General features: G+C 37.6%; 1 protein-coding gene across 4 annotated transcripts; it reads left to right on the top strand.

The window, feature by feature from the left end:
- The first annotated feature begins 957 nt into the window (after positions 1–957).
- Positions 958–24,737, top strand: lactbl1b (lactamase, beta-like 1b). 4 transcript variants are annotated; one of them, XM_063473609.1, is made up of 9 exons: positions 958–1,092; positions 5,183–5,261; positions 6,962–7,037; positions 10,214–10,394; positions 11,512–11,618; positions 12,658–12,815; positions 19,287–19,534; positions 22,101–22,206; positions 23,052–24,737. In XM_063473609.1, the coding sequence occupies exons 3-9, from the start codon at positions 6,978–6,980 to the stop codon at positions 24,028–24,030; spliced, it is 1,839 nt and encodes a 612-aa protein (XP_063329679.1). In that variant the 5' UTR covers positions 958–1,092; positions 5,183–5,261; positions 6,962–6,977; the 3' UTR covers positions 24,031–24,737. The 4 variants fall into 4 exon arrangements, with proteins under 4 accessions (XP_063329679.1, XP_063329680.1, XP_063329681.1 ...); XM_063473610.1 differs by having other exon boundaries at positions 5,183–5,282; XM_063473611.1 differs by lacking the exon at positions 5,183–5,261.
- The last annotated feature ends 62 nt before the right edge of the window (positions 24,738–24,799 follow it).

The raw sequence follows: 24,799 nt of genomic DNA, 5'->3' as shown, positions 1-24,799 counted from the left end.
ACGTACACTATAGAGAGCTATCTACATATTTATCCCTCACAATTCTTGCGGCAAGTGCCCAAAGAGCATTTCCCTGTTTATAAAATGTATAAATCCATCCATGCTCCTTCCTGCTTGCAGGCATGAAAGGATTTACAGAACTACAACTTGTCCACTTTTTACATTCTGGTTGTCACTGACAACAGGCAAGACTGAGCGCTTATCTGTGTTCATCTAATGTTTGCATTAAAGTGTAGCTGACCCACAAGATGTTTTCCATGTTTCTGTTTAACATGAAATGAGAACATTGCAGAGAATTAGGTCAGATGTCTTCTATAAATCCAAATCAGATCCACAGTCAGGGGAACGAGTTGCCTTTAGATTCTTTTTTTTTTTTTTTTTTTTTTTGCCAGATTCTTTTGTAACCCCCCCCCCCCCCCCCCCCCCCCCCCCCCCAAAAAAAAAACAAAAACCAGTTGCGAATCAGTGAAGCAAAGGAATATGCTTGTTAAATATGCCAGAAAGTTAACAAAAAGATCTGAACAATTTGCAGCTCTCGCCTGTTAGGTAAGACTGCATGATTGAGCCACCAAAGACTTTTTTTTTAGCATCTAATGAATCTTTTGAAGTTCTTTCATGTCCTGGTGGATGCACAAACAACCTCAAGATCCATAACCTCATTAATGGGCTGTAATCTTTTCCTGTCACTAAAACTATGTCAAATCAAGCAAATAGCTCCAGTTGGCTTTTTTATTTCGTTGAGTAAGCTTTTACTCCAAAAACCAAGTGCCATGCTAATGCAAATACAAATGAAAATGCAAATGCAAAAAAAAAAGAAGCAGAAAAAAAAGAAACCCACACACACATAAAGCACATGCCGCACACACTGAGAGGGCACCTATTTTTGAGCTATGACAGATGTGGCCATTGGCTGTGATGGTTAATCCAGAATACTGGGTTTGATACAAGGAGATTTAGCCATAACCATGATACGAACATCTGTCAGGCTCCCCTTTCGAGCTCTCTAACCCAGGCAGTACAAAAGCGGAATATTTTTTCTCTTACCATTTTGATGAAGAAGAGGAAAAGCAGTTAATAGTTTCAGAACCTGAGGTAAGTGCACAAGAAATTAATCAATGTAGGATGTTCCATGGCCTAGAAAAAGAGGTGCCTGATTCACTACAGCTTATGTAATATGTTTTCCACAATTTGGATTCTACATGCTTTGTATTTGTGATACATTCAAATTGACAAATGTCTTCAACAAATATTATTCAGGCGACAGTAAATACAACTGCAGTTCATTAATACATATACTGATAAAAGCAGGTATGACAATGCAGTTACAAATATACTGGACAAGGTGGAGACATTTAGAAACCTATTTTGCCAGTGAAAAGAGGTTATATGGGGTTGTGTTTTAATTAGTCAACTTGGCTTGAAGGTTATACTTTATAAGTTGACTCAAACGTTGTTTTGCTCCCATCATGGATGCATTTGATTTCAATATGACATTCATGCTATCATCTTTTACAATTAGCTGAAGATGATAAATGCATATATCATCTGAAATTTGCAACTGCACACTTAAATGCAGATAGTTTGAAGTGTTCAGAAGTGGTTTATTATATTTGAAGTGTTGCAGAGTCAGTGTAATGTAGATGGCACTCTTAACTTTATAAAGTTTAATAAACCTCTGCATTCGATACTCAAATTATCTGAAAACATGGTCAAGTTCTGTCATTTGACATTTGAATTTTCTTTTATACTTTGCAAAAGCACTTTTAATTCAGGATCATACCCTCACTGCCTGCAGCTTGCAAAGAGCGTAAAATAACTGCAGACGCAGCCCACATTCACAGCATGACATGCTGCCTTGTATAAAAATGAGGGGGGAAAAATGTGAGCATGCCAATGGACATGACGATTTTAGATTGACTGATGAAATGAAATTTTAATGATCCTTGAAAGAAATTGGGTCATTGCAGCAGCATACAGCACAGAAGGAAAACAGAACAGATGTTGAAGGCAAAGTAAGTGAGGCAATTAACGATGACATTATTACAGCATTAAAGAAAATGATTCTCAAGATGCAATGTGTCCTAGAAAAATCAATATGATGTATTAATCATCGAAACATTGCTGGCAAAATGTTCCATTAAATAAGGGAATAACTGTATTAATTACTTGTAAAATACCACGTTCAACCACAGGTAAGCGATAGGCTAATTATTTTTTAAGGTCACACTCTCGGTGGGCCAGTCATATTTGAAGATAAATTAATAAATAAAAAATGTCAGATTACATTCGATAGTATGTTCTCATGATTTTAAATACACTGTAAAGCTACTTTTTTTTTTATCATGGATAAATTGGGTCTGCAGCAAATGAATTATCTACCCTCAGCAACATTTGTCAAAAAACACCCCAAAAGAGCCCAAAACGATAAGCGTTTCATAACATTTATAAACAGAGGTGGGCAGTAATGTGTTAAAAGTAACGTGTTACAGCAGAGGTTCCCAAAGTGTGGGGCCCTCCCCCTAGGGGGGCGCAGAGCCATTGCAGGGGGGGCTCAGTATGAAAAGAAAAAGAAAAAAAAAAGAACGCTTGGACACTGCTAGCATAATGGACAGATTTTTGACGGGGCTCCCACACAAACGCAAAGCGCGAGATGAAGCGTCGCCAAATATGTTTCCAAACCAACTTCCTTCCAAGCCAAAGACTAGAAAATATGGTGAAGCGTATCTTCCCTTTGGCTTCACCTGCACAAGTGCCAAGGTAGGTCTCCCCTGCAGAATTGGTTTTCCCTGCATCGGGAGCACGCGCTGGGCTCTTCAAATCACCGACAAACAGTATCCCACATTCTTGATTTTTAGTTCACAAACACTTCTTGTAATGACTAACTACTCCTGACATTTTGGAGATGTTAGCTCTTTATACAGTAAAGTTACAGTGGGATACAAATAATATCAGGCTGATCCTGCCACGATTTGTTCCCCCGGTCCAAACCACGGACAAACAGCATCCCACAGTTGTTTATGTTTTTAAACCCATTTTGCACAGAGAGGCATTTTTTGAAAAATGTATTGATGGAGTCGAACATTTTTCTTGTAAAACAAAGGGGGGTCTAGCAAAAAAAGTTTTGGGAACCACTGTGTTACAGTAATCCGATTACTTTTTCAAATAATGAGTAAAGGATTAACATTGCAAAAAAGTAATTAGATTACTGTTACTTTCCCGTAAGCACGCTGCGTTACTGCGTTACTAAACCGTGATTTTGTCTGCTTGATAGAATATGCATAAAGTTAAAAGTTTAAAACTAATAAAAACAAGTTTTAAAAATAGACTTTTTAATTCGATTCACATTTATATGATGGACTATGCAGAAAAATAGAATCTTACCTATTCAGGTTGTGTATCATGTTTTTAAAAAGTAACTAAGTAATAAAGTAACTACTTACTTTTGAAACTAAGTAATTAATAAAGTAACAGGATTAATTTCTATGAGAGGTAATCAGTAAGTAGTAACTAATTACTATTTTCAAGTAACTTGACCAACACTTTTCATAACATAGTGAAGAAATACTACATTTACAGACTAGTTGATGTCTCCCATTCAAACTACAGGTAACTGTAATCTGCTAAAGCAATCACAAGGGGGTTTCTGGTGCACCACACAGAAACTTTTAAGTAAAGAAACTTTTAAGATTATATATGTTCTACCATATTAACATGAATGTGACCTCTAGAGTATTTTCAGAAACTGTATGATCACACCTTTTTGTGTTAGATATGTTTAGTTAAATGTAGACTGTCCAGGTTTCAACTGTCTAGTTATCGAGCTGAGGTGAAGTTGAAGAATTTGGAGGCAGTCCTCCTTCTTCATTATTCTAATCACTTTGTGCAAGGAGTAATTTAAATGAATTCCACTGCAAAGAAGACTGATGAAATATCCAGTCAGAATTATGCCAGAAGCTTGTTAATGGCAACCAAAAGCACCTGGCCAAGGTGCAACTTGCTAAGAGACATTTAACCAAATACAAGCGGGAGGTAATATATGCTTCTGACCTTGTATTTATACTTTTGGCCCTATGTGGATTAGAGAAAATTGAAATTAAATCCAGTTATTGTTTTTTTTTCAGTGCAGCAATATGTGAATTATAACACATTGTCATAGCGTATGCATAAATAGCACTGCTGCAGTGTCCATGCGGTGCAGATATTCCAACATTTGTATGCAGCAGAGATAATTGCACATACAGTAATTATGTTGCAATAATTATGTTACATTAAAGCAGTGTCTGTAATTCATCAGCACCTGTCTGCCTTTATTTCCTAATAAATCCATGTAGCAAACCCTAAAAGTCATTGTGGAGAAGGTGACAGTCCATACACAGCAATGGTAAATCCACAGACTGTGTAAATATATACCATGCTACATATCGGCATGTTAGCATTACCAAAGCACAGCAGCACTTCAAAACAGCTTTGCACTTCTGAAACAAGCTATGTCTCATTAGGAGTTTTGAGGATAGACTTCATATATCTATATATCTATATAGATATATAGATATATATTTTACTGCATCAGCAGAAGCATTTTTTTTTCAACAACCGAACCATCAATTCTGATATCAGACTAATGACACTGCTGAAACGATGCAGCCTCATCAACACATATAGCTGCTCTGTAAGCAGTGAGTAATTTCAGCTTATTACCCCTGGTACACCGAGTAAGTACCCAACTGCCAGGTCATGTTTTAGCCCTGCACTGAATATCTGATTTAGTTTTAATTGGTTTGGAGACCAACAGATGAAGGGCAAACTACAATCTTTTTTGTGTGCTTCTTTGCAACAGGATTAAAGGTAAACATGCATAATCCAGTGTAATTCTCTAGACTGACTGAGTGACCTTACAGTCACATTCAAAATCAGTAAATCATTTTTGCCAGAAAACAACATCCATTCAATAAATATTCAGTAATCCAAGTTGATGACTGAGATGCAGAAGTCCTCCCCCTCACGTGTCACCCTAGTTTATTAATCAGCAGATGCTTGAATTTTATTTTAGCACTAAACTCAGGGCTCAACAAGAAACAACAATGTTATTGTATATCCTGCCTTGTTATGATCAGCTCTCGTGTTTTCTGGTACTGATGTGCTTTTTTTCTTTTTTGTTTCTTCTTCTTGCTTTTGAACAAAGGCAGAAAATCCTTGACTGACCTGAAGACATTTAGTCGAATGGCAAGCGTGTAACATAAAGAAAAACACAGGAATCTCCAGTAAGCACTATCTCAATACATGTATGTGTATATATGTATCTATGACATCACATTAAAATTGGAATAACTTTGTGGAAACATCAATCATAAATTAATATTTTAACATGTCATTTTTGAGGCCAAACTCTACAAAACATGAAACATTGATTCTATAAAACATGCTTCTTGTAGTATTTGATAATAATTATATATATATAATTTTAAAAAAAATTTAATCAACAGATTCTGTTTAAAAAGAAAGAAAAAAAACTTAGTTTTGCTTTTGTAAATGAAATAGTTTCCGTTTTTAAAGGGAAGCCGGGAAAATCCTCCAGACATACCAAATTTAATTTTAAAGCCAATACATTACAGTCATTGAGCTGAACACAGTAAGTTTTGTGTTGTAGTCAATGATTTAGGCCCTTATAAAAGTTGTACAATAAAGACATAGTATACGCTTACTGAAATTGGATGTGGTAAGTCACCCAAAGCACTTCAGAGTAATCAGCCTCTCTCCTTTCTCTCAGCAGCAACATAAACTGAACCTTTAGATAACATGCTCCCCACTTGAGAGTGGGGAAGAGCAGTTTGAACTTTACTCCATGATTCGATTGAATGCAGTACCCTGCACTGACATTTACCTTTACTTGTAAGCCAGCAGCGATTTGTACTATCAAAGGTGGATTCAAAGCTGCACCTTTTGCTGCTGTTTTCTTGATCCAAGTAGCTGTCTGCATTGTCTGGGGAAAAATATAAACAACATTTAAATTCAATATTTTGATGGAATAAATTCACAAATTGGGCTGGATTGTATTGGTAAGTGTGCATTTAGTCAGTGTTATTATAGACACACGCTCCTCAATCCCAGGGTCTCAATCCTTGTAACCTTATGCCTTGCTGATGTCAGAACTCGGAGTGACCATGTGCTGCAAACACAGCACATGGTCATTGTGGCCGACAAGTAGAAACAAGTAGACTTTAAACTTCTGTCTCAATTCTGAATCCAGCCAATCCCAGTTCTCTTAAACCAGACACACTCTGGACAGGTTATTACAGGACCGCTCTCAAGTCACTTTATTTTATATATAGCACAACCAGGTGCAATATATGACTTCATTCAATGAGAGTCTGATCTTGTCTCACCCCTCTCTGTGATGACAGATCACCTCACCTTTTAGTGTTGACATTTGTGAGATATACACTATATATATATCATGGATATAACACTTTTCAAGTAACACTTGGAACAAAGTAGGTCATTCCAGGTCATCAGTGATTAACACTTCCTTTTTTGACTCTTGTCTATTTCATAAATTTGTATTCCCTTTGACTGATGCTTTGTTCATTGGTAAATTCATCGGCTTTTTGAGATTTTGCAGCAAAAGGTCATCTGATTCTCAAATGTTTATTCATGATGTTGCAGGTCTTAGTTTCCTTCTCCACCTCTGAGCTATTGTAATAAATTTACTGTCTTGCACTCAAGCTTTGCTCCACACTTATATTTTACTGCTGTTATTGGTGAAGTTGTTGGGGGTTTTTTTAATCTGTGGCTCATCCATAGCACAAAGGCTATTGATACCCTTAATGTTGCGTCGCTTCCCCTTCTTCATCTATACTGAAAACTACAAAAATTTTTCACTTTACAGTAATACAGCAAAGAACGCAGGCTTTGTGCAGAAGCACTAATTAATTTTTTCTGTTTATTTTTCTTCATATAACAGCTGGTGCAGTAAAACCATGGGCAAGACAGGGAGTAAAGTTCTCATAGAAACCTCTGTGGATGGGGTTCAAGCACAGGTAAAAGCAGCCACCTAGAACACAACACACAACCTTCACACACAAACACATTCGGAACCTAACTGGCAAACACACATATAATATCTGTGTGTTCAGTAAAAACCCATTACCCTACTGTGAGTGTTAATGCTCTGGTGGTTAGAAAAATGTGAGTTTCCTGGTAAAATGGGCCAGCTGCTGTACTCTCTGGCTATGACAGGTTATGCAACCAGATCAGACACAGCTTCCTTTCACACTTCAATTTTTTTTCGCATCCCTCCATCATACCTATAATCATCAAAATACATTACTGTGCTTTGGAAAATCCATTTTAGCCATTAATAACAGGACTAAAGAGATGCTCTGAGTGATGGATAGAAAAACAGCTATTTTCTCATCAAAAAAACAAAAAAAACCCTTTAAATCTTTATGTAAACTTCTCACAATAACCGACGTAGCTAGATCAAATTTCCAGTGTGATCTTTGTACTGTAACTTGTTAAGTTAATTAAGAACATTTTACAGATAAATCTTCACACTTTTTCTTGCACTTTTTCCTATACACAGCAAATCTCTCCAAATGCCATGAGAGATGTTTTAATTAATGGCCATAAATATAGAAAAAAAATCTTTTTGCACCATCATTACTTTAGGTCATTTTCTAAAGCAAGCGAAGCCAGATATGATGAAATCAAAAAGAAGAAGAGAACAAATTTAACAAAAAAGTAACAGCTAATTTCACAGAGCTTGAATTTCTTATCACTATAATTTACTCTGTTTAGAAACAACTATTAGTATGAAAAACGGACCATTTACAAACTGGATTCTAAGTAACTGAGTGCTTACTAAATTTGATGAGGCCTCAGAGTTAGTATTCATTTAATTATTTATACTAAAAATAGATGCACTTGTGTAATGGCTTTGTGCATAAATGTCTCTCTGCTGTTGTTGTTGGACCTTGCTGAAGCATTTTCTAGCCAGACAGTGCCTCCTTTTTTAACTCTGCCAGAGACTTTACTTTGAATCAAAGGCCTCTGTTACTTTTCCAACTCAGAAGTCTTTGTGCTTTGTGAGAATTCAAAAGTGAGACCTCTGAATTAAAAGCATTTCCTTTTCTACATTTCTTCAATGAGTGTAATTTCACATTAGGGTAAATTGTGCTTTTTCTTTGCTGTTCCTTTCATGCCCTGTCTAATGGATCTGGATAGTGTTACGCTTCCTGGAGCAGGATGCACAGAATTAAATTAATATTTCAAAATGTTTATAATGTTTTCCTGCTGCACGCAGAAATGTGCTTTGTTCACTTAAAGCTCAGCTTTACCATCATATTAAATGCAAGTTCACCCTGAACAAGGGCATGTACCAGCAGGAGTTTGTGACATTACAACTTGTTAGCATCCAATGATGGTCCAGCGCAATAAGGAGGAAAACTTAGTTCAGTGAAATAGGACACACATTGTAATCAGTAGGGAAACATTTGAAACAAATAATATTTTGATATTAACTTTTTAAATTATTTAATTAGGTAGAATGCGGAGATAGGTAATCACAAAAGTGCTAAATTATTTATAGAGCTTAAAACATGTTTGAAGGGTACCTTAATATATTGGATCTTGAATAAAATAGACATGTGGAATTTTTTGGGAATCTCAGCATCGTTTGAAATAGATACAGAAGTTAGAGACAGCTGTTGTTAAAGACCACATAAAGAGGAGGCCACATTCAAGATTCACTGTATAAACTTATATTAACAAAACAAAAATCACTGAAACCATGAGAGCCTGGGGGCCTGGCCTTGAAAAGATAGGAGTCTAAGCTGACCACACAGTGGCCCTAAAACCCAAAGTTTCCAATCTAATCTTCAACTAATTAAAAAGTGCATAAACTATCAAATAGTACTGCAAAAAAGAAAAAGACCTAAATCTCAAAAAGCCACAAAAAAAAAAATCTAACTATTGGAAAAGAGACTCCTTTTCTCCAGACTGGCTTAAATTGGTTCAGATGTATCCTTGTAGTCTTTGCTTCAGTGTTTCACGCTCATATTTTAAAAGAGGCTTTTGAATTTCCAGCACCTAAACTTTGAAACAGGCGTCCTCAGTTTGTCAGATCAAATGAATCTGTGGTTTGTTTTAAAGGCTGCTGCCCATTGTCTGTAGCCTTATGTTCTCCTAATATGTGTGTAAAGGAGTGTGTATGCATGAAAGACTGTGTTCGCATGTATAAATATGTACACTAATTTTTAATGTGTAATGTTGTTGTTTTTTTTATCCAAACTGTGAAGCACTTTAAAACAGTGTGTTTTTAAAATGTTATATACATTATTATTATTATTGTGATTATGATTATGATTGTGATTATGATGATGATGATGATTATTATTATTCCAGTGCGTAATATCCTTGGTCATCTACTGTACTTTCCCCTCAGTGCCCCAAATTTTCTTTCATTCCTTAACCTAGCTGACCCAAATTTCCTGCACCAAGTGAGTGTACTTTCCAGCTTATGCTGTGGCTAAAAGGCATACCCTAACACCCAATCTCTACTTGTTCTTGCTGACTGGGTGCCATCATTGTAAGCTCTTGTGACTCGGTGGTGGGCTCCACAAGACGAAGCTAGACTGAAGTGCATTGCTTCACTGGGATTAGGGATTAAGATTTCCCTGGCTGCTTTGGTTGAGTAAATCTGGGGATTATGATGTCGACAGCCTGTGGCTGCAGGAGAGGAAATTGAATTGTGACGGACGGAACACCAATGGCCCAGAATTACAGCGCAGTGAGTGAGAAGTCAGAGATGGGAGTCCATGTCTGTGCCTTTCTCCTGCTCAGGAAAACCTCCGTTGGACACCATTTACTGCCTTAGGGGTGTAGGGATTGCTTACATAGCAGAATCAATCTGAGTAGATGTTTAGGATGTTGATTGTGTGCTAAGAAGATTTCTGTATCACTGGTAATCCTGCTCTGACCTGTGAAGCATCAGGTGGTGAGTACTGTGAACTGCAACAGGAAACACTTACATATTAACCAAAGGATTTCTCACTTGTTGTACAACTGAAGTCAGTGTTAAAGAGAATATCTTGTCTCTATGTGTGAGAATCCAAAAACATGAGAAGCTGTGTAAATATGACCGTGTAAGATAACAAACTGACACATTCAGTGCCAACTTACTGTGTTCATGTGTGCCTGTCTGTCTGTGCATAAGCCAACCCCTGCTGTTGCTCCTCCTGCTGCTGCTGCTGCTGCTGTTAAATTCGAAGGACAAACTAAAACCAGCAGGATGAAGGTGAAATGGACCCAGCTGGGTTTGGTGTTCTTCCTCACTTTGTCACTGGTGATGACAGGATGCTTCTTCTGGCAATATCAGATGCCAAAAGTCCAGCCAGGTGAGAGCACGTGATTGGTGTCTGGTGAATAAAAACCTCAAACAAAGAACATTTATATTGATTAACATTATATTAATTATAACACAGATGCAAATAAAAAAAAGTCACAATTTAGGGATTTTATACAGGCTTTTTTTTTTTAAATAGTTATTTAGGTCAGGCTAAATATTGCAATTAGCCTCCAGACTGTGAGCTGTGGATTATTTGAGATTTCAGGCACTCTCTTGAGACTTGAAATAAAATAAACTGTCTTTCATGATTTGATTTTTCACACAAATTGCACAAAAGTATTATACTTCTGAAATGTGTTTGACGTGATTTGAGTCACTCAAGTCTTGCCTTAGACAGTTTGCCTTAAAACTGTCTAAAAAGCAGCTGTAGAAGCTTTTTTTTTTATCTTCACTGTGCTTTCTTTCTGGACAAATGATTAATATGCACTTGGTTACAGCCAAATTAATCATTTGACAAGCAGGTCCTCAATGTGCTATCCAGTTACACCCAGTTCCTTATGTCCATCCACTAAATGCCTCTTTCTTATCTGATGTGAATGCAAAAATGAGACACTCAAGATATACAGATCTCTTAATTATGAGATAAAACAATCTCATAATTGTATGATCTTTATCTTGTAATTATGAGATGTACCAGTAGCTTGCTTAGTGGGAGCATTCGTAGCATCATTGCAAGTTCAAAATCTCAGAAAGCGGCTTCAGGTAAGGTAAGCTAAGAACTTTAATGCACTAAAGCAAACCCAGCACACAAGATATGTAATGTGATTCTACATGAATAAAGAGGATATTAATGGGAAAGGTCTTTTGAAAGAAATCAGCTCTTTAGAATTAAAAGGGAAATAATAAATCCATTGAAATATTACGTTAATGCATGACGCGGTCACATGCTTTTTGATGAAAGAGTTATGTATCGCACGTTTTGTGAGATTGGATCCTATAAGAACAGTGAGGTTCATTAAAAAAAGCAGAGAATTATTGAACCTCCAGCCCACTTAGACTACGTTATACTTGCCTTGACTGACAGTATCAAGTGGTGATTCCAGTAGTCTACCCTCTCCCTCTGCTCTTTATTTCTCATTTCCCCTTGTACTGTCTATACCACCCAGATGAAGGAATGGGTCGCAGTGCCAAATCAGAGATGATGTGTCCCCGTTTCCCTGAGCCTCTACCTCTGGAGCATCCTATCCCCAGTCTAAAAGAAGCATTGGAAAAGGTGAGACGAGTTTGCCATGCACAGACCACAGACTTAAATCTGCAGGCGCTTTTCCAGCATGTCCATTTAAGTCGGAGTAAATTTACAGGCTGGCCGGTAATCCTTAACACCAAATGTCGGTTCAGTTGACAGAGGGAGATTAAAGACATAGTGGATGAAAAATCTGAGAGTCTCTCTGAGCAAAAGGTTGTGTTACTGTAGCCAGGAGGTTGCACTGTAGCACCCACTAGAGAATTTGGGAATGCAATGTAGTGGATGCACATAACTGCAGTAACCACAGAAATAAACTGAAATGAGCATAAAGTCTGGTAAATCTAAGGCGGAGCAGATGATTGCCATTTACACTTTAGTTTGTATTTTCTATCATTTGAGAAAAGCTTCTTTTACTGTAATCTCAGCAGCCACCAAAGCCAAACAGAAAATGGATAAAAGACATGTGAACATTTGATCTGATTACACTGAAAATGTTCTTGTGCTAACATTGCCACCCTCTCACCTGTACATACTAATGTAGTGTAGTAATCAAATTCAGTCATTTCTCCTAATTACAGTTTTTCTCGATTGGTTTGGCTCATTTCCTGAAACCGAGATGACATTCTCAAAATAACATGGACAAATCTCCAAACCACCTTGCAATTGTTCACAACAGAATGTCATTTTTCATTGGTTTAATCAAATTGCAAATGCTTTAGTACATGTCTCAAGTGACTCTAAACCAATCGAGAAAAACTGTAATGTAGGAATATAGATAGACAACCAGAGAGGCGTACTCCATCTAGTGACAAAGGTTAAGAAATGATAGATAGATAGATAGATAGATAGATAGATAGATAGATAGATAGATAGATAGATAGATAGATAGATAGATAGATAGATAGATAGATAGATAGATAGATAGATAGATAGATAGATAGATAGATAGATAGATGCCACCTTCGCATCTTTAAAATAAAGCTCTAACATGAAGCAAAGAATAAGAAGTTCATTAACTGGAAATATTTTGGAACTAACTACTCACTTCTTGCTGTGTCTCACCCAGGTGGACGTTTTGCTTCGGCAGACCATCAACCCTATCAGCCTTCCTGCCTTGTCGGCCATCGTAATCCTAAATGACACTGTTTTGTGGACAGGCAACTTTGGAAAGCGGAATGCCAGCGACCCTCACTCAGGACCAACAAACGAGTACACAATCTACAGGTGAGTGCCTTAAAGCTCATTCATAGGTCTTATGATCCTGTCTATAAAAGTCCAAACTTCATTAAACTGCTTGATTAAAGAAGAAAATATTGAAAATATAAGAAAATATTCATAGCAGCTTGTGAATAGTCTTCCCTGGTCCACAAAAATAATGACATAATGATAATGAGGTGTACATTACCTGTTCAATTATATATTCTTGGAGCAGCAGCTGGAGCAGGTCCTTTATAGAAATCCTCTTAAAACCAAAACTAAATTAAGCTGTTTTCACACAGGCACTCCAGCCCTGACCTTTTCTAGGACTTACCCGACAGAGGTGCAAATGTCAGATCAGGCATTAGCCACTCTTTACCCTAACCAGCTCCCCTATACAAAGTCCATGTCGAATGTGTGAATACAGCAACCGATATAGCAGTCCAGTGTGTGCATCATGTGTTTGCCTGCTGCACACAATATATAAGCAGTATTTCCAGTCCCACATGAATCATCAAAAAGTGTCTGAAGGTCAAGTGTGAAGATGTCTTTAAATACATTTTTCATAGATTTTGCATATCTGCTCCTGCAAAGAATAATGTAAATCATTTAATATCATTATAGTTTGTTTATTTAGTTCTAAACTAGTCATACTTACATACAATGAGCCCAAGAGTCTTGGAATCAGAGATAACAAATGTATGTGTTTTCAAATGTGAACTTCCTTCAAGCTCATTGAAAGTCTCACATTTATAATTCAGAAGGCATGACCTCTGTCTGATCTATTGCCAAACAGCTGATGCCATCTTTTGTTACTAAAAGTGTTAAGTGCTACTGCTTCCACTATTAATGTCACAGTCTGCAGCTCTGCTGGCAACAGGCCCGCTGCTCATGTTTCCGCAGACCTGCCTTGCAGCTGTTTGCCAGATGTCCTCGGGCTTTCCCTCCTGTTCTCTTAACCTGACTACATCACTCTTCAAAACACTAGTTCCCAGTTGTCAGTGGCTCCAAGATCCCCCCCACAACCACATCGTTCTTTTGTGCTCGTTAACCCTTTTAGGAGTTTGCTCGATTGGTTTCTTGCAGACTGTTAGCTCCAGTTGCTGATTGCTGAATGCCTCTTTATTGGAACTGGCTGCTGCCTGTAAATGTCTGATTTAGTTTACCTGTTGTGGATGCCTTCTATGGTGCTGACCCTTGATCACATAACCATCGTGTAAGCCTTTGCACCCACTGCTGCTACCTGGGTAACAGGTGGAGGGCTAGATCATGTTACCAAACAATTCAGCCAGCACACATCTGGATAGTATCAGTGTCATGACAGTCCACACTAGCTCAAGAGGTTAAGTAAAATGAGATCAAAATTTATAACTTCTAACAATGTTCAAAGTCAAAAAGTGCAGCAGATCAGATTTTCATGATTTTCTTTCTTTCTTTTGTGTTTTTAATCAAATAATTTTCTATTTCAGTGGAAACATCTCCTCTTGTTATCCATGCAAACACAAGCAGTTTGTGAAATGCTCAAGGGATCATGCAATACACATGCAATTCATTCATTTCTGTTTCTAGACCATTACTTTGTGTTGTGGGGCATTAATCGTACTTATTTATTTATTTATTTTACTTGAACATTTTTCATCAGACCTGTTTAATATCTATGCCAGTGCTGAGGGTGAGAAGTTAAAGTTTTACAACACTGAACTTTTAATCTCAACATTTTGACTATTATGCGTACACCTCTGGGGCACTTTTAGAATACTTAATTCAGCTGTACTTAGTGGGAAAGCAGCTAATCAGATGAGATGATTCGCTAACTTCCATCCACCCATTTTCTTAACCACTTATGCGATTCAGGATTATGAGGGGAAGATGGGGCACATCCCCAACTGTCATAGGTGGAGACACAGGGTGAATCCTGGACAGGCTGTCAGTCTATCACAGCTCTAACACACAGAGTAACCAATTAATTTGATAAGCATGTCTTTGGACTATGATGCTGGAGTACCCTGAGAGAACCCACAAAGGGAGAACCTTCAAAATTGGCATTAACAGCTAAGGATGATGCGAAGATCTACTTCCAACGCTATCACAATTTATCCTCTTGGGATTTCATCCAAAGGTGGTCACAATATGTTAGGTTTAACTAAAGTAATTGACCATTATCCAGAATGCCAGTGTGTCTAAAAATTAGACTCTAGCACTTACCTCAAAAAAAAAATAGTCGAACCATGAAAAAGATCTTAGAAATGTTACCTCACTTATTGCTTTAAAGAGGTATAAAGCTGGAGGATTTGTGAAAGACAGATGAGTTGAAATCAAAGCCTCCAAATCGGACTTTAAGTTGCTAAGCTGGCGTCCTTTGTTTTAACTATAGAAATGTCAAAGTTCTTTCATCAGACCCTCTTTGCCCAATACATGCTGTAATCTGAAACGCCAGTGTTCAAGTTTGTAAAGCAGTCTTTCTCTTAAAAACATTCATTTTTCAAACCCAGTGCTAGAAAAATCATTACATGATAAAAGGTTATTGTCTCACACTTAAGAAGTTTTCTCTTTATTTACATAACAAAACCCAATTTTTAGTTATCACTCTGTTAGAAAAATACTAAGAGCTAGTCGAATAACACCTTTTTTCTAAACAGTAAATAACAAAAGCGAACTCAACATCTGAATTAACTCCTAAATGTCAAACAATCTAAAAATTATGTCATCTCTCAAGTTTACAAGTACAGTTTATTTTCTAATGAATTACCAAAAATGTATTTAAAATCAGTGTACACCCATGCTTTCCACTGAGCCGAATTGCTCTTCAGTTTTGTGCTGATGGACTTCTTCTATCCACAGTTTTGAAAAATTAATCCACATTGAAACGAAATACCAAAAGATGTGAAAAAACTCTAATTGCAAGATGTCACAAAGTTGAGAGTGTACAAAAAGATCAGTGATCAAGTAGAAATTAGTGAAAACACAGATGCAACGGTAATCAGGTGGTACAGAATAAGCCACAGTGCGACTAATCAAAGCTGAAGACGCCGTCTTCCTAAAATGACACCACAGACAGTGCAATCTGTAGCTCGACAGGCAGTGCTTTAGATTTGGCACAGCAGTCACCAGTGGAAATCAAGTTTCTGTGACAGCTTAGATAGTGTGAAGAAAATTGCGTAACTCCGACCTGCATGTAATAAATCTCGGTTGGTCTTTTGCACACAACTTCATGCGTTTTCTAAAGAAGTTTGATAAGTTAATCATATTTAATTTAATAAAATAAAAATAATTTTTTAATAAAAAAAAAAATTTTTTTGTTTGTTTGTTTTTATGGGTGACACCAAGAAAAAATGGGGCTCACACTGTGAACTACCTCAGTGAATGCGTAGCCCGGACAGTGTAGTATGGACGTAGGAGTGTGATCATATAGAGCAATGCAAAAGTTACTGAGGAAAAGACGTATATAGATTGCACTGCCTGTGGATGCTGTCATGGTCTGCAGAAGCAGACCGTGTGGAGTGTGTGAGGAGGACCCAGGAGCAGACACAGGCAAGGAGACATACTCAGTTCCGACAAAAGGCGAGCCTTTATTTCAGGCTGATATACGTGGAACATAAAAGAAAGTGAAAACAAACTAGAGCCCAAAAAGACTGAGGAACTCTGACTTCACAAAGAAAACTATGAATCAACTATGGTACTAAGACGACTATGAACTAACTAGGAAGCTATGACGACTGTGACTACTATGACTATGAACTATGACATTAACTATGATCTTTGAACTATGACTTGACGTGGGAAAAATAGCACAGACGATCCGAAAAAGACTGAAGGGAAACACACAGACTAAGTACACACAAGGGGTGATCATGGGAAGTGGAAACACATGAGGAAACAGCTGACACAATAAATCATAATGACACCACAGGGAAAGTGTAAACTAAGCACATAGAACATGGAAACGAGACTTTCAAAATAAACAGGAAACATGACGGGACGCAGACAAGACACATGCTTGACAACATGAACCACGCAGACATGAAATATGACAGCTTAAGACATGAACCAACAAGAAAGGCCTAACCACAGGGGGCGAACACAAAAATGGCTCTAACAAGCAAAGAACTAAAACTAAGCAATTTAGGAGGTAATATCTAAATTAACTTAACATAAACAATGAATAGCAAAATACAAGGAAACTCAGAACTCAATTAATAATAGCAACAACCAGAACTTAACATATCTTCAATAACATAGGTCAACAATACAAACTGAACTCAAAATGCTGGGTCACAGACCCAGCCCGTGACAGATGCGCTGGTTTACTGAAGAAACCCAAGGCAAAAAGATACATGATAAAGCACAAAGGCAAACTCAAACGAAACAAGAAAAACTGGAAAGAAAATTAAAAGATGGTTAAAAAAATGAACCTTTTTTTCAGTTGTTCAGATTTGAGGACGGGTTTGGTCTAAACAAATAGTGATAGTTGGGGATGGATATGGGAAAAAATAACAAAAATAATGACACTGAAAATGTTGTTGTCCCACCAACATAATACTGCACTCTTTTTTTTAGCTTAGTTGAATATGAATATCCTACTACCACTGGAATTACTGGACTGCTTCATGAATCAAAGGAGATTACAACAGAGGACACATAATAAATAATTTCAGAATGTAGCATTAGAAAATGTTATACTCTACTCCTAAAATAAGTACCTTACCTTACCTTTTGTTATCTCTCTGTGTACTCCAGAGAGATAACAAAGGGTAAGTCTGAAAGAATGCTTCAAATTCCTTGAATGAATCCTTAAAAAGAATGCCAAGAAATTCAAAAAGGTTCCAAGGACTCTACATAAGAGGTCAACCTAAGGTCAACCTCAATTACAACATTAAATCTTCCTTATACATTAATAATAATAACATATCTATAATAAATGGTCTAGATTTCCAGTAGATAAATGGGTGCTTTATCACTTTTCTCTCCTTCATAACTCGCTGTCATCTTGCTTTATCCCTCTGCTTCTCTTGCACACTGTGTCCATCACCATTATTTGGCTATGATCATGGTGCTGAAGAAGATTTAACAGTTTATGTATCAGTGATTTGTGCACCTTTGGCAGCATCTGCCTGAAGGGACTGATTTCCTTTTTCTTTGAGCCCCTGCTTTCTCCAATTCTGTTTTGCACTTTATGTATTTTGGCACTTTATCTTTGTTTTGTTTTTGTTTGTTTTTTTGTTTTGTTTTTAGGTATGAAGTTCAAGGAAATAAGCCCCAAAGAAGGAGAATTTAAAAAATTTTTAACAAGCTGTTTTGGCTTTAACACCACTTCACTGACTGGAGAAATTTGTATTAGTGTACTTTGAAGTATAGTTTGTTTAATTAACGGTTAGATTTTCTTAAACTATTAACTATTTAAACCAACTATTTTATTATATTATTATCAGTATGACCAAAGTCACATCTCAGTCAGAATATACTTTAAATTGCAAATTCATTTCAGGAATTTATTAAATAAAATCCCAAACCCACATATCAGTGTACATGAATTCAAAATTCAAACTTCTGTGCACACAGCTTCGACTGATCAATCGGATTTTGAAAGGATAGCTCAGCATTTTGAAAAATATGTTTATTTACTTTCCAAGCTCTTGTTTAAAGCCTTATCCACACAAGGAGTGATTTGCTCATGGCACATCACTTTGTGGTTGATGGTTGGTTGCTTGCAGAAATTCCAGTCTCTGATTGCCTAGATAACCCTCTGGTGTGTTTACCCTACCCTGTCAATAAAGTGCATCCTGCACTCTCGTTAGTATTTGCTTTAGTTATTCGCCTCAAAGCTTAGAAAAGTTTAACTCGGGTCTGCCCACTCGGTCTCTTGTGGCGGTTTCCTATGTAAACAGCGCTTTAAAAGTTGGTTGTCAAGCAGTCAGCAGCAAGTTCAGGAAATTTCTAACCCCAACCAAGAAAAATTACAGTACATAAATGCCAATAGTACTTTTCCAGAGTAAACAAAAACAGTAACATTGTTTCTACACAGGCAATTTCAGCAAAAAAGAACAAAGAATAATAAGCTAAATCCACACCTGAATAGCTACTTTAATAGTAACAATCCATATGAATTTCACTCAGTAATAAACTGAATTTGATAACTGGGATTGGCACCAGCTCCTCCACAGCCCTGAATTGGATAAGCAGAAGAAAATGGATGGATGGATGATACTGCAGCAAATGCAGAATATAGCAGTTATAGCATGTTCATCCTGGGGAAATGTTTAGTGTCGCTATCTTTAAAAAAAACAAAAAAAACAAAAACTGAATATAAGCCAATGTAAAGCATAGTTTTTTATATACCTGACACAGGGTAAAGCACATTTTTATGTGGTGAAAGGAAAAAGGAAACCAAGGAGGAATACAAAAAATGTGCATCAGTGTGTGATTAAAAAAACTTTTCAACCTTAGCTATCTTTTGCTACAACAAAATAATATTATATTGCTTTGTTATCTCTCTTTTAGAATTGCAAGCTTATCAAAACTTTTTCCGACGCTGATGCTGTACAAGCTGTGGGAGGACGGGAAGATTGGCTCCCTTGATGACCCTCTGGAGAAATATGTGGAGAACTTCACCATCAAAAACCCTCTGGGGAAGATGCGAGACTCCGAGTTGAAATATGTGACAGATGGCCTGATATTTCTCGACAGTGGAGAAGTTCAGATCCGCTCATCTTCAGTCACTCTACGGAGGATGGCTAGCCAGCTTTCAGGTACATATGTATACTATGACCCTATGACCTTAAAATAACACTGAATTCTAGCCTTTTCTTGTTAAAAGAAAGCAAAATGCTTCAGCAAAGCAGCACTTGACTTTTGGGTTTGCATCAAACAGCTTTTTGTCAGCCAATAAACAGAAATTTATAAATCACAAATTTATCTTTGTGTATAATTCATGTGTTGAATATCTGATTGAACTTTAAATAATTTCAACCAGCTACACCAATCAGGCAGAACATTATGGCCTACTATTGTGACACCAAAACAGCCCTGACCTGCCGCGGCATGGACTCTTCTAGACCCCTGAAAATGTGATGTGGTATTTGGCACCAAAATGTTAGCAACAGATCATTGAAGGTGCTGCAAGCTCTGAGTGGGGCCTCCGTGGGCTGGACTTGTTTGTCCAGCACATCGTACAGATGCTCCATTGGACTGACACCTGGGGAATTTGGAGACCAAGTCAACACCTCAAACTCATTGTTGTGCTTCTCAAACCTTTCCTAAACCATTTTTGCTTCATGGCAGGGGTACATTATCCTGCTGAAAGCAGCCACAGCTAGATACCACACCTTTCTATTAGAACTAGCATGAACTTTTCAGCAATTTAAGCTAAAGTAGCTCATCTGTTGGATCAGGGGACAGGTGACAGCTTTTGCTCCCCATGTGCATTAATGGACCTTGGCCCCTCATGAACCTGTCGCTGGTTCACCACTGTTCCTTCCTTGGATCAATTTTGATAGATGCTGACCACTGCAGACTGGGAACACCCACAGGAGGGGCAGTTTTGGAGATGCTCTGAACCAGCCATCAAAATTTCACTCGCAATCCTTTCAGTTACATATTTTTGCTGCTTCTAACACATCAACTCTTAGGACAAAATATTCACTTACTCCCTAATATATTCCACCCACTAACAGGTGATGAAGAGATAATTAGTGTTATTCACTTCGCCTGTCAGTGGTCATAATGTTATGCCTGATTAGCATATACATGACTGTATGGTTTTCCATTTTAAAACACCAAGTTGTACTGGCCTAATAAGGAGGCTGATTTTGCCAGTGGTCCAACTAGCAGAAATATTGTCTCGCCCTCTCCTTTGAGAGAATGTTTATCAAAGGTCTGCTATTCTTTTTCTATCTCTCTTCCGCCTCTTCCAGTTTCCAGTTATTGTTCCAATATCACTCAAGCTACTAATAGCTACAAACACTCTTCCAGTGTTGTTCGTGCAGTTGACCTTTTATTATCCCAGGAGATTTGGTGGCAGACAAAATTGCACAGTGAAAGTGAAGCCTCTCGGGAACCATTCTAAATGCACTATTCAACAGTCTATCAAAAATGTCAGAAAAACAGACAAAATGAGCCAAACTTTGAGAGTAAGTGCCTCAAGAAACAAGCTTTTGAATGAAAACCTCTTGAGATTATTTCCTTTCAGAGGAAGAAAGAATCCCAAGAACCATTAGGTTGCAGTTAACATCAAAAGCTAAAGCAAAGTAAATTAGCTGTTGCCACTTTAAGGTTGAATTTATAATCAAACTGGAACAAAAGAAGGGAACAAAGGGACGGAAGAGGTTCTAGGAAAGCTCTTGCTACATGCTTGATTCCTGCGACAATATTTATTTATTTATTTAGCAACAATATTTCTGGAGACTAATGATGCTTTATGGATCGATTTTGAGCTGAAGCAAATGATTCATGAACTGATGAGCCAAATGGCAGTAAACCTACTATTACTGTGTCACGATGAAGAATTTGGTGCTTTTCCACAGCACAATAAATTCAGTTCGTCTGGATTTTAAAGAGTGGTTCAGACCCTTCAGTAATATGAAGGTGTCTTTAGAAAGTTGCCATTTTTTATAGAAAGTTGCCAATTTTCTGACATATTCTGACAAACAATTAATGAATGAAGGACAAAAACAATGTTACAGCAGTAGCTGGTTTGACCTCTCTTTTTTGTCATTTAAAGCCATTTAAAATCGCTTCTTACAGTGCTTCTAATTTAATGTTAAACATCTATGATCTTTTCATTTTCACTGATATGCATAAGTAAAGCAGACATTCAAAAGCGCTTGCACTACCTGCAGTAAAAAAAATATCTAACCCTCAGGTGCTGTTTAGATTTGTAGCATCTATTCAGATAAGACTTCAGCTAAGAGTTGCGACGAACATGCCTAAACAGGAAACTGTTTATCTGAAGAAGTTTTCAATAAGTAACACTTCTGTCTGTGTAAAGAATTAAAATATGAGACACACATCTATTGCAAGGAAGGATAATAGGTCTTTAAAAATCCAACCATGTCTCACAATTTGTCATCAAGCCAGAGTGGCTGAACATAATAATCCTTTAAAGAAAACTGGTCAAATTTGTCACGTACAAAGAAAGTGCTGTTACAAGGTAAATGAAATAACTATTAGAGTGAAATATAAAGTGAAGATACGTGTTTGAGAAGGCTAAAATATACTAATACAATTCACCCTTTGTTTTTTTTTTATTTACGAAATTTACTTTTTCTTTTCTTTTTTTTTTTAAATTTAACACTGTTTTGCTGTTGTTTAATCCAGGCCTGCCCAGGAGGCTCCGAGCTACAAATTTGCTTTGGAAAGGAAAAACTCAATCTGCAATCAATCTTCTACAAGATGATGTCCTCGTCGCGGATCCAGGCACCAAGTATGATTTCTTTTATTGCGCTGACATCAGTGTTTTCATGGGTAAATTCTGACCAAGCAAATAAGTGTTCCTGCAGTGTACAAATATTATTCTTTTACTTATTTCTTACATTAGAACTACATTCTGCTTCGTAATGACAAAAACTGTAATTACAATAATCCCTCTTGATGCTACTTGGATGTATGGAGGATGTATAATTAAATGTCAAGTTTAATTGGCTCAGGTCTTTCCACATACTGTACCTGTCTCTACATATTACACTGATTAGTAAAATATTTGACCTTTGAGTAAACGAGTGTTTTCAAGTGATATTTTAATATCTCCAGCACCACATTGTGTTTGTATTAAACCTGCAGGGACCTGAGCTCAGCTAAGAAATAGTCCATCAAATATTATTTGGTAGCAACGTGTCATTTTTATACTTTAATATTTGTCCTGATGAAACAAACAAGAATTAATATTTAAGACGTGCTGATAAATAATTTGTTTACCTTCAGACAGAGGCTGATCAGTTGTTGTGCACTTTTTTCAGCATGTATAGCCAGTTTTACAAATGCACTGCAGGCCCGAATCCTCCAAAAGGTGTATGTGAGTAAATCGGTCTTTAACCTGCGAGCTTCATAAGTCTCTGTGATGTTGTACTGCACCCCCAAGGGAGCAGTCTATATTGCATTCCGTTCTCTGCTAGTGAATGGGATTTTTATGTGCTAGGCTTCCTGCATTTTCTGTCCAAAGAGCTCGCTCACTTAAATTACATGGAATATTTCAAGTATGGTGATATTTAAACGTGAAATATCATGTATTCTTCTTCATTCTCCCAATGCTTTTTATATTTATTCTTGCAGATGTCACTACAGTAACCTTGCCTTCTCACTACTCGCTCATGTGATGGCAGAGCGAGTGGCCGGAGTTGACTACCAGCGATGGATCACAGAGAACATCCTGGACCGGCTGGGGATGGAAGACACCAGCTTTGACCTCACCCCAGGGATGCAGAGCCAATTGGCTGTTGGAGTGTACTCAAATGGAAAACCAGCCCCACTCTATGACCTCGGCTGGTACCGGCCTTCTGGTCAGATGTTCTCGACAGCCGCAGATTTGGCCAAGCTTGCCATGATGCTGCTGGGTGCGTATCATCGCAAGCTGCTGGAGCCAGACTCTTTGAAGATTATGCTGACCCCACTCTTTAGGTGCGATAAGGATTATTTTGCTAACCGTACTGGAACACCATGGGAGGTGAATGAGCTGATGGGCTATGAATTGTTGCGTAAAGATGGGGATTTGGATGGCTACTCTGCCACTTTTTCCCTGGTTCCCAGACTGAAGCTTGGCCTAGTGGTGCTAATGGCAGGCAGCCGATCTCAGAAACAGGATGTGGTCACAAAGGCCTACAACCACATTGTCCCAGCCATAGAGAGAGCCTTCAGAGAGGCTAAAAAGGTCCTCGTTGCTCCTCCAAACCCTGATCATTACATTGGATTTTTCACTTACAGCAACATCACTTTCTATGAGATCAAAGTAGGGCCAGACGGAGTACTGATCATGCAGCAGTTTGGTCCTCAGATTGAAGAGCTCATACCAGAGAAGTACAGGACAATAAAACTTAACTACCTGGTTGAGCGTGTGTTTAAAGTGGTGTTTGAAAAAGAGTACCCTTGTGTTTTGCGAGTCGGCACCGCTTCAGTGTCCCTGGAAGCCCAAGATGGCCAATTATTTAACTTCTACGTGTTTAATAAGCAGGGTTTATCTCCAGGTTTTGATGCACCAGGGCTGAACACATATAACGTGGTCAGAATACCCCGTAGGCCATCCTTCTCCAGCTGAATTGCAACCGTGTTGTGGCCTAAAGACAAACATTGTGTCCTTGGGATGTGTAGGGGTTGTAAATAGACATTATAAAATATCAAAAGACTGAAGTGAGATGTTGCGATTATTCTAGAGGTCAAAGACATGATTGTGCTCTTGATATACAGAGAGCACAGATAAGCATGGCATCATGTTCAGTCAGCTGTATAATGTCCTTCACAGAAAATGTATTAAATTCACTTCTGAACAATGTATATGAATATCCTTCTCACACTGGCCCTTCATTACACTTGAGAACTGAACAATTCACTCTGTGGTGAGAGTGCTTGTGTTTTTTTCCTGTACTTCATTTAAATTTCACATCGCAGTGATCTTCCTTTTCTTGAGTTTTCATCAGACAGAACTGGAGAACAGCTCTTATTGTGGCCATTTACATGAATAGTTACATTCATTCTATATTCAACTCTTAAACTGTGATTGAAGTTGCATGAAATGTGTCACTCATACATATTCATCTTTCTCTGGAAAACAATGTGTTTGTGTTACTTTACTCATGGCAGGTAGAAGTAGAACATTTAAATGGCAAACTGGAATGTCACCTATTAAATAGGTATATTGCCACAGATTTGAAACTGCTGGGTTAAAAGCAACAAACAAGCACTGACATGTCACTAAGGTACAAATTGTTTTTGCTCCACAATAAGAGGCGATTAAGGACAGGAACACTTCTGGGTGCCTGTGTGACTCTTTTCTGTATAATCCCTGAAAATGGACTCATTCATACCAA

The sequence above is a fragment of the Pelmatolapia mariae genome, linkage group LG5 (genome assembly GCF_036321145.2).
Source record: "Pelmatolapia mariae isolate MD_Pm_ZW linkage group LG5, Pm_UMD_F_2, whole genome shotgun sequence".
NCBI classification, from domain to species: domain Eukaryota; kingdom Metazoa; phylum Chordata; class Actinopteri; order Cichliformes; family Cichlidae; genus Pelmatolapia; species Pelmatolapia mariae.
This window is presented reverse-complemented; position numbering and strand designations above follow the sequence as displayed.